The sequence below is a fragment of the Lampetra planeri genome, chromosome 7 (genome assembly GCF_965212315.1).
Source record: "Lampetra planeri chromosome 7, kcLamPlan1.2.h2, whole genome shotgun sequence".
NCBI classification, from domain to species: Eukaryota; Metazoa; Chordata; class Hyperoartia; order Petromyzontiformes; family Petromyzontidae; genus Lampetra; species Lampetra planeri.
This window is the reverse complement of record NC_136113.1, coordinates 1,321,724-1,332,506: the sequence shown is the minus strand read 5'-3', so window position 1 is coordinate 1,332,506 and position 10,783 is coordinate 1,321,724. Positions and strand designations below refer to the sequence as shown.

The 10,783-nt window shown below is 44.3% G+C and overlaps 1 protein-coding gene across 1 annotated transcript; it reads left to right on the top strand.

Moving 5' to 3' along the window:
• Positions 1 to 490: 490 nt before the first annotated feature.
• Positions 491 to 8,528, top strand: LOC144719725 (uncharacterized). The gene is made up of 5 exons (XM_078595885.1): positions 491 to 603; positions 1,147 to 1,214; positions 3,529 to 3,591; positions 5,475 to 5,579; positions 6,855 to 8,528. The coding sequence occupies exons 1-5, from the start codon at positions 546 to 548 to the stop codon at positions 6,930 to 6,932; spliced, it is 372 nt and encodes a 123-aa protein (XP_078452011.1). The 5' UTR covers positions 491 to 545; the 3' UTR covers positions 6,933 to 8,528.
• The last annotated feature ends 2,255 nt before the right edge of the window (positions 8,529 to 10,783 follow it).

Sequence of the window (10,783 nt, the reverse complement as noted above, 5' to 3'; positions counted from 1 at the left end):
TCTAAATGAGTTAACAATGATATTGACTTGTTTTTGATATAGCGCCCTATACAGCGTTTCTCGAGCACCATAATGTTCTTATGAAGCAGCGTTGCCGAAGATAATGACCAAGTTATTTCTGACTATACTCAGACCACAGCGAATAAGAGAAAAAAAGAGAAAATATGATGAGAGCTACAAACTTTATCATTTTTTGAATAAATGCTCATGTTGCAAAATTACTTCCTATTAATGTGGCTTTGGCTTGATGTTTGTGAGGACTAAAATCCCTAACATTCGCTCCTTTGGTCGACCACACTTATTTTCAACACCTCACGCAACAAATTTGAAAAGAGGGGCAAAAAATATACGTTCTACGCATATTTTTTTGCATTGTTAGCCACACCGCACACGAACACGTCCACATACTTCCACTCCCTCATGTATGGGTTGTTGAGGAGTGGCCAATTTGGTGGCCTCTCAAATCGACTATAAATTGTCACCTCTCCGAGGCTGTGGCACCCTGCTCCCCCTCATCTCAGATTCGTACCTCGGAGCTCATCAGCATGGAACATCTCCGACTGTCTTCCCTCGTTGTCCTGGCCGCCCTGGCGTGTGCTATCAGTACGCATCGCGCACCTGTTCTCGTTATAAGGTTGAATGATCGTTGGCAATGGTTATGTACATAGCCAGCCCTTTTGTTAATCAGCTTTACCGGATGGGAGTCGTGGGTGTTATTTGATCATACTTATTCGCGCTGGTTAGGGAAGGTAGATAGCACAGACGTGCGAGCATAGTAGTGTACAACGTTGACGAGGTGTGTTTGTGAGATGAAATTATATGGGGGGCGTTGTAAGGCGACCATGAGATAGACAGGTTCCGTGAACTGGCCACATCTGTCGCGGTAACCTCAATGAAGGTTCCATGCTGTCAAAACAGGAGACACACAAACCCTTCGATGTGTTTTTCGGGTTGTGCCACGTGTTATGTTTGGCATGATGTCGGACATTTCGCTCCACATGCTGGGAGCTTCTTCACTTCCTGAATTGGTATGCACGTGGAGCGAAACGTCGGACATCAAGCCGAGGAGCATGCGGTAATGAGGCCATTTTCTTCAAGTGACAGAATACTTGATATGTTTTTTTTGACGATTCTGCCTCCCTTTAGGTGCGCACGGCTTTCTGGAATCACCTGACACCGATGTTGAGGATTCGCTTGAAAACGTTGGTGCCTTGGTAAGTGACAGTTATTGTGCCACTTTTGTACAAATCGTTGCCATATTTGCACTCCCAAAGCGCACGCTTCTCTACGGACATGCTGTCGTCTTGTTTAGAATTTTAAAAAACAGTTATGCAAGAAGCCTGTGCCAGGACCACTCAACCCGGGTAACACATCGGAGCGATCGGTTGCGCAACTGAATCGCGTATCCTGAATGTGGACGTCTGGAACCAATTGCGAGCAGTTGCACATCCGGTTGCTTAAAATAAAGATACTCAACTTCGATCAAGTTTTGATCTGCTCATTTGTAGCAGACATTTTATCGCGTGCTGCATATAAGTGAACCATGGTTGTTACAATCCTGAGTACGCTGTTTCACTCTCATTGTCGTGCGACTATTCACTCAGATTTGAACAAAGCAGGGGCAGGTGATGATTAAGTTGTGCGATTGCGAGAGCAATTGGGTTGTGTGTATATGTGTTTAACTTTTGTCCCGTTGCCAACTTTACTAATCAGAGGTGCCAAAACTCTTGCGCAAATTATCTCAGGTTTAAGTTCTGTGTTTGAAATGGAGCAGCCACCTATACATATAATCAGGCTCGTAAGTGCAGAGCCTTGGTGGTTATACCTCGTAACTACGAATAACTGCACAAAACAACACTTGGGGTTTTCAGCTCTCTGCCCAAAATCTGTCAGTTCCATTGTCATGTGATGCACCAGCTGTGAGAACATGGGTGCGCTACCTGTTGTATATGATACAAAATGAACATGTTATAGTCATAATCATCGTATTACATCAAAGAACTTGTCATATGTGCTGTGTAATTATGCCATAGAATTATTGAAGTATCTGCAAAACTATATACCATATTTCAACAGGTGAAGTGTCATGATTTGAGTGCCCACAAAGACTACAATTCCTTCAACTTTCACAGCACCTCCACCGTTCACCCATACAGACCACTATGGTTATTTCTATAGTTATTTAATTGTACACGTACAGCCCTTTGTCAGTTCGCTGCGAGATGAGGGCCTCTCCACACCACACAGGTTCATTGGGGTCTTCTTCTTTCGTACGTGGCGAAGTGACATTTGCAATGTTATTTGTTGGATATGGAGGTTATTGAGCCGTTTAAAAGCCTCCACGGAGGCTTGATGGTTGTTGGTGATATTGCTTGTGAATAGGCAGTGCTGGGAGCAGTGTTGGACCAGAGGCAACAATATATATTAGGTGGCATTTCAAGCATTTACCCTTCTCCATAGCAGAGAGTGCATGGCGTTTTTGTTCAATAATGCTGCCAACGCAATCTAAATTTTTATTGTTGATTTGAACTTGAACCCATTTCCATGATCAATACAGCCACGTCAATCATTGCCGTCCATTTCAGCCACATAACCCGGTGATGCTGGGATGGTGTCTCGGGCAATGACTCACTTGACTCAATGAACAGCAATCACAGAGCTGCCAGGTGCACACACCCACTCACCCCGACCTTCATTCACGTCACGTAAAAATATCTTAAAATCACCACTTGGAAATTGGCACGAATAATATTAGTGCATGGTCACTGCACTACGAACCTGGTGATCTGAGTTAGATTCCTAGTCCTGGCTAACATCAGCGGGTAGTGATATCTGAACTGGTCCTGGGCACCCCACAGCCTCTTCATTGACCAACGTGGGGAAGGATGATCAACCCGCCATGACTAATACGATGTAAAGAAGCCTTTATCCAAAAGTGGGGCTGCTATTGTTGAATGATGGCTGTTAAATTATTGTTGTTGGTACAGTCTGTTCTCATATAACGAGGTAGTAGTTGCATTCCTAAAGAACACCGCGTTATGGAAAATCGCGTGATAATAAATAATATTAGAGTAAAGCACAGTCCGCGATGCGTATGCAGGCCGAACAAAGACTGAGGCCCGTGGGTAGCATCTCGAAGCATCCAGCAGCATCCTGCTGTGTGCGATGCTACGTCAAGGCAACCGTATAACGGCTCATTCATACTAATGGGACATAGTTCTGTTCACTTAATCGCGTTATAACCAATTCGTATCCGCGTTATAAAAAAAAAATGTTCCCTCATACATTCATCACGTTATATCCAATTTGCATCAGGAAAACACGCAGCGTTTTTGAACAGACTGCATTACTTTCATACACAGAGCAGACACAGGCAACGGGCATTAAGTACAGATGGATGAACAGTATTTTATTTCATATATAAATTATTTTGTATATGGAGTAATATTTGTAGAATAAATCTTAGGCACTGTGGTGGACTACATATCTGTCCCATTTCTAAACCGTGGTGCGTGTTTTCTCGTACAGGACCAGTGTGCTTTGTGCCAGACCACAATGGAAGTTGTCGTGGACCTTCTGAAGATTCGCAAGGTTGGAATGCACTTTCACAAGCACATAGAAATAAACGTACACACGCACAAATGTGCTCACTACTCAATTATACAGATTCAATGCCCGATTCATATGTTTGAATATTGGCAATAAGTTCGTTATGAATAGGATATGGCCACAAAAACTTCCCCCACTATGGATTGCATCAGGAGGTAAGCCGTTTGTTTTCACGGTTGGTGTCGTATAGCTCTCCGATGTGTTTGTGGGCTGTACCGTGTGTTGTTCGGCGTGATATCCTGAAGACGCTCCCAACATGCAAAGCAAAATGTCGAACATCATGCTGAACAACGTACGGTACAACCTGAAAATACATCGGGTGCTATAAAGTTCAGAGGTTCAAAGTAAGCATGGCTAAGGTGGCACGAGAATATTCCACCTGCGAAGGTGTGAAGGCATAGCAACCACTACCGTGTTATTCATGTTGCTAGTTAACTTGTCAACTGTTAAAAAGCAGCAGAAATTGTCAAACGAAACTTTTACTTCACAAAAGCTACGCTGTGCCAACGAAAAATGCCATTTTACACATAGTGGAGACCGGTTGTCCCACGTGGCAAGACCGACATTGGTGATATGCCTGGGAGCAGCAGACTAAGAATGGAAGCAACCCCAACACGTGCACAGGCAGCGGAGAAAAACAATCAGGCTGATCGGCAAGTAATATATTTGGAGATATTGTTGATTCATTGCAGATTGACTACTATTCTGTGCATGAACAGTTATAAAACGTTGGCACAGCGCTTCAGAGAGCTGGCCTGGTACCTCTGACATCAGGGATTTCAATATGGGTGTCGGCCACCTGCAATTGAACTGGGTTCTCAAGTGTAGCAATTTCATGGTCTCAAGCCGGTCACTCTAACAAAGTGGGGGGTGAATTTCGCGGAACGTACCCATAATCTAAACTATATGCACCAGGAAGCATTCGTTTGAAGAATGCCTCCAGCTCCCAAATGTGGTTGTGCCCTTGGTCATAGGGTCCCTGGACAATAATAGCATTGCCAAGGTAGTGGAACCCCAGCAGGTCAGTGTCACCACAGGCACTGGGAAAGGAGTAGCTCATTGTCTTAGCAGCCACCAACCACCACGACGTGACATGAGCTCCTACATGAGCTCAGACATCACCCAGACTGACGATATGCGTGTAGTCCAGCCACGTACGGTCGAGCAGAGCTGTCATGTCTCCCGCACTCTAGAGTTTGTTACACGTGCGACACGCATCCAGGACCCTATCGCTCTATCGTTACTCCTTTTTGCGCTCTCACACGCACACACCAAACTCTCACGCATGCCAGCCACACTTGCATGCAAAAACACATCACTTCATATTGATTGAATTGTGCTAATTGTATTAATAATTCCCAATAGTATGCACAGGCCACTGCTTCTGGTGTTGGCATTGCCAAATCTTGAGGAGTGCATTGTGGTGCTGCAGGGAATGTCAGGAGATGATCCATAAGGGTTGCTTCTCCTGACAAGCACATTGGTCAGTTATGTAGAAGCACCCCCATGATTTCATGAGAGTTGCATCTGCCGAAACCCACTCCCAGTCTGATAGGCTCCACCATGTGAGCCATTTGGAATTGGAGCCAGATGCGAGCTCCTCATTGGGGGTGATTCTTTGCCGGCTCCTTGCAGCAGTTTTCTCGTTAATTTTTTTAAATTATTTTAGCCAGAGGGAAGTTCTGGAAGATTCCGGTGATGTGGTCAGTTTAAAATGAAAATAATCCAATGATAAAAATATAATGTAATTGTATTTTGTAAAGTGGGAATTTGCCGTTTTACCCTGCATGTTACTGGATCGTTGTGTTTTACTGCTCCTTGTTTTGAACCCTGAGATTCATGGATTGTGTGATTGTGTGTGACAGAATGTAGTGTTCAAACAATCGTGCAAGTCAATGAAAAAAACGCCTGACTATCAACCGTGTCTGAAAATGGCCAGGGACGTGTTGAAAAAGCTAACCAGCCAACCGGTACGTGCAAGGTTTCTCTGCATGCACCTGCACCATCCGTACAATACACCTACACATGTTCAATACAACAATGCACGGTGAGCACCGTAGATAACACGATTCGTTGAACGCTGCTTATGGATGGACATATGTCAAAACTGAATGTAACTTCCACACTGTTATACATTTCAAGTGATCATCTGATGGTGGACCATAATCTAAAAAAACTTTACATGTTTCTAATTACTATTAAACAAGGCATGCAATTAATGGATATGCATGAATTATCTGACGTGTTCAAAGGCACCCTTTGATTAATTTGCCCTGTGTTCTAGAGGGAATGTCGAGATAAATGCTAAACGGTCCTAGTCACTCCCCTTCACCAACCAGCACGGTCCAGCGTAGGGAAGTATGGCCCCCCCCCCACCACTGACACTATGTGGAGAGGTCTTCATCCAGATATGGATTTACAAATTGCTTAATTATTCTATTTCCTATCATGGTATCATAATTATCGGGGCTTAATGGTCTGACTGAAAATGTTCTGGGTCACTGGTCGACTGGAGTGGACCTAAAGAGAAGACAGTAGTGGCATGTGACGAGCAGCCACAGCGGAAGCAAGAGGTTTACTGGATGTGGTGGGCGGAAATGTTTTCTGGATCACCAACCGAGACGGACCTGGCTGAAGTTAAGCCCCGGTCATTGTTTATCTGATGAAAACAACTGAGTGGCATTAATGGTGATACTGACGATGATGGGCATTATTATTACACGCTTTTATTATTTAACTCACACCGTCTGTTGTCGTTTCCTTAAAAAAAGTATTGTAACTCAATTTTTACCCACTTCTCAATGTGCTATCGACTGCAAACTTGGTATACTTATGTCATACTGATGACAAGACTATATTCTATCATAAACATTAAAACAATATAATGTTTTAAACATTTTACACGCTTTAATTAACTCACTCTGTCTGTTGTATCCTCAAATCTTGTAACTCAATTTCAACCGTCTTCCCAACGTCGTATCGACTGCAAACTTGGTATAGGTATGTCATACTGCTGACAATACTATATTCTATCATAAAAAAAATGAAAAATATATTTTTTAACAATCTTTTTTACGGGTCTAATTGTCCACGCTCAACTCACGTTGCTTGTAAATCACCACGGTCCCTTACGCTATGGCAAGCTGCGGGGCCACTTCCTGGAGTCGTGGAGTTGTTCCATTACGAGTACATTTCATTAAAGCGTGTTTTTTTTAAAGTATTTTTTTTATATTTTATTTCTGCAGAGAATCGAAATGTGCAAGCACCTACAGGCGTGTGGAGCAACCCAAGTGGAGGAGGACTCGTACGACATGAGCATATAATAAGCTGCTGACATCGAGCATATGTTGGAGAATCTTTTGTAGAAGATCCCATTCCCCTGCTTTGTGTTTTGGCTTTAGCACGCAAGCGCAGTACTTGCACACGCGTAGAAACACACGACCACACATTTACTCACAAACGTTGGATAGCATCGTATTTGTTCATTACCCATTGACACGGGACAAAACTGTCTCCTCCCAAAATCACTTCGTCTACTGTAGGGCATCAATCTTAATCCAGTATGAATTTTCACAGCTCATGCCGCCACGTGCCATCAGCTTGTAATGCTGTGCCGTTGCTGTATTAGAATAAGGTTTGCCACGTGTCCTGTTTTTCCCCAGGATTGGACCCTAGTTAAAGCAGCTTGTCCCCGGAGTTCTGTAAGTCTTCCTAGGACATTAGAAGTCCCGGTGTGTGTAAGTTAGTAAATATACACCACTGAAGACAGTGCAATTACGTGTATTTCTGCCCCTTTCAAAATAGTGAGATAGTATCCTCCTCACGATATGTCCCGAGTTTTTTGCACCACAGAGGTGGCAACCCCAGTCAATGCTGGATCAAAATCTTGTTGAGCAGCCCAAAGTGCATGTTTGTGCTTCGGAATGAGGCCAGTAGAAACGCCAAGCATTTATTCGCATGAGGTTTTTTGGAAAATGTTTTAAACAGCTAGTCTGGTAAATGTATACGAGTGTGTGTATACGACTGAAATAGCAATAGAAGCCAAGGTTTATATTCATAGCAGCTATTGGTCAGTCTGTAATCTCAGTCCATGATGCCTTTCAAGAAATTTTCTACAGTGACATAAATGTAAAATTAAATTAGCAGAACTCTGGGAGAAATGACTGCCACAGTGATCAGGGTGTTCCAGTGTGGGAAGTACCCACACGTGCATGGCTATTATCTATGAATGCTGGAATAGAACCCACACGCGTGGCATGATAACACCTGGACATTCCAGGCGAGTCTAAAACATGCCGACATGCTGTGCCAAGCTGTGCTGCTTTCTGAAATGCGCCCATCAAATGGCTGACACTGCAGGATGCGACTGGATTTCGTCATTCATTGGCTGTGAATACCGATGTGTACGTAACACATCCTGCACCACATCGTTACTCTAATGCAGTGCATAATTTCAATCCGGAATGCTGTTCTGGGAATTATTTTGACACAACACACTCCATCTCGCCTTATTTTCTACAAATCCACTTTGACAGGGTTATAGGGATATAGGGTACAACAATATCGTATTATGATGTATAGGCGGACCTTGTACTCTCGTGGAAGTGCCTTACACCGATAATCCCTACTCCAAGCCAGCACAGCGGCGTTCCGGTAATTATGCAGTGACAACTGAAGCCTCGCTCGTGTGTTTAAATAGCGCCTCTACGCATAAAATGTGTAATATGTGTATCCATGTAACAAGAGCAGTCGTCACAGGCATCTAAAGTCAAATGTAACATTCACACGCGTTACACTAACACAGGCCTATATGAGCAGCACACAGAGGAACACATTAACACTGCTTTAGCTTATACGTCGCCCTTGCTTCATACAGCAAAATGTCATTCATATTTTCAATAAAGGAAATATTGTGTCAACACCGTCATGGGTAGTTGATTTAAGAATAATTGAAAGAACAGCGGAGAGAAGACAGAACGAAGAACATCAGGTTGCTGACATCTGACCTAACAAAAGTAAGTGGGCTTCAGCGTGAAATGTCACGGCTAAAGGAGATCTGGCCAATGTCATGGACAATTAGTTGCCATCCAAGGAACAGAACACGTCTGCGAGCACGTCCACCGAGGAGATGGAGTGATGAAATGAACTCGTTTGACGGTGCGAGGTGAACTATGACATTGCTGACTCGTGAGATGGCCGGGTGCTTGAGAAGATTTGAATCGGCAGCTTGACCAAGGCTGAGGACGATGTTGACGATTTTGACTTAAAACTTTCGTGATTGCAGGAATTCACCATCTTCTTTGGTTCTTTCGGTAAAGTCAAGTTACTTTACCGAACGAACCAAAGAAGATGATGATGAAGATGTGTCAGAATCAATGAAAGTGGCACAACTTGTTGGTTCACTGCTCTCTGACGTGGGAGTGAGGGTTTCCTGGGCTGCTGAATATTGCTCTAACAGTGTGCTTCACTCATTATCAGAAGCCCACTTTCGCCGATAAGACATCATCAGTGTGAGCGCCGCCACACATTTGAAACCATTGGGGTTTGACAGCACGATGGTGCTGATGGGGGGGGGGGGGGGTTCACTCTTTGTGTATTGTGGGGGGGCGTACGTCATGGGCCCTACTAAAGGCCATCAGGGGCCGCCAGTGTCCCGCGGGCCTTGCAATGAAGACCACGGCAGCTCTCACACCACACAGGGCCACGGCCGCCTACACGGAGGCAAGATCCGCTGGAAGTAACTTCTCCACCAAACCCGCCCTGCCCCAGAGCGTGAGCGCAGTTCGGGCCCCCGGTTTTGCCGCGATGAATGCTCGGGGCTTGGTGTTGCCACGTCGTCCTGATTACTTTTTTCCCTCTTCTTGGGGGGGGGGTCCTGGGAAATCGGTGAAGTCTCCTTGGGACATTGAATGTCTCACAGGGACATTGAAAGCGGAGCCTCTGGCGCCCCGGGCCACAGTGCCCCCTCGTTCCCACGAGCCCTGCCACCCAGAGGCGTAGCGAGGGGGGGGCAGGGGTGTACATATGTCCCCGGGCGCCAAGGTAAAGGGGCGCCAAAATGAGGCTTACAACGTTACATTAGAACTTATTGCGGCGGGCGCGGCAGCCTGAAACTACTGCACAAATCTACACCTCAACCTAAAAGTTTATATATCTCGCCACACACAGCCTACATGTCATGTAATTACATTTTGGTACGCGCGCCTATTAAGAACTTACATGGAAGAACGTCCCAAACAACAGACAGGCGCAGTCTTTCAGCCTTAGTCAACAACGAATAGGTGATAAAAATTACAGAGTATTGTTTGTCAACTGTGACAACCACAGCTTAAACTTAGCAGGAGTACACTCAGCTAAACAGGATCCACTTATCACATTTATTGGAACAGTCGAAAGTATATATTTGTTTTTCTCTCGTTCAACAATTCGTTGGGAAGAGTTAAAAAAAAGCTGTGCCCATCACAATAAAGTGGGAGTCTAAAACACGCTGGAGTGCACGATCAGAAGCTGTTAAAGATATCTATGAAGGACTGGATGAACTAGTAGGGCTACTAGACAAATTATCGGATGACGTAACTATGACGCCTGAAACCAGAAGTGATGCAGAACAGTTACAGGCATGCGTATTAAATTTTAACTTAATAGTGTTATTACATTTCTGGAATGTCATTCTTGGAAAAATTGATCGTGTTCAGAAGCACTTACAGGATCCTACTATGAATTTCAAGGAAGCAGCAACTGATCTTGAATCTTTGGAGCATGAATTTGTCAAGCTTCGTGATGATTTGAGCCAAGTTGCTGTAGAAAACGCCAAAACAAGATGCACAGCCTGGGGTTCGATGTGGACAGAAGAATTAGGCGACGTCGGAAGATGCCAGGAGAACTGGCAAGAGATGCAGGACTTTCAGCAGAAGAATAAAGTGTGCGCGTTATGAAGAGCGTATTTTATCGACTTCAACAGGAGATGTCAACACGGTTTTTACGACTAAAAGACCTGAACACAAAATTAGGATTCCTGTTGGACGTCAAAACTCTTCTATCCGACACAGATGTCGATGCAATTCGTCGAAATTGCACAGATTTTGGAAATTTCCTTGACACTGACATCAATGGCCACGAACTTTTCAAAGAAATTGTAGATTGCAAAATGCTGCTCAGTAACCGGAATGAAGTT

Bases quoted from the DNA above. Each gene is read 5' to 3' on its own strand.
- LOC144719725 (XM_078595885.1), top strand. From the start codon at position 546: ATGGAACATCTCCGACTGTCTTCCCTCGTTGTCCTGGCCGCCCTGGCG. The intron at 3,592-5,474 runs GTTGGAATGCAC...TGTGTGTGACAG, and splicing joins ACCTTCTGAAGATTCGCAAG to AATGTAGTGTTCAAACAATC. The intron at 5,580-6,854 runs GTACGTGCAAGG...TTATTTCTGCAG, and splicing joins AAAAGCTAACCAGCCAACCG to AGAATCGAAATGTGCAAGCA.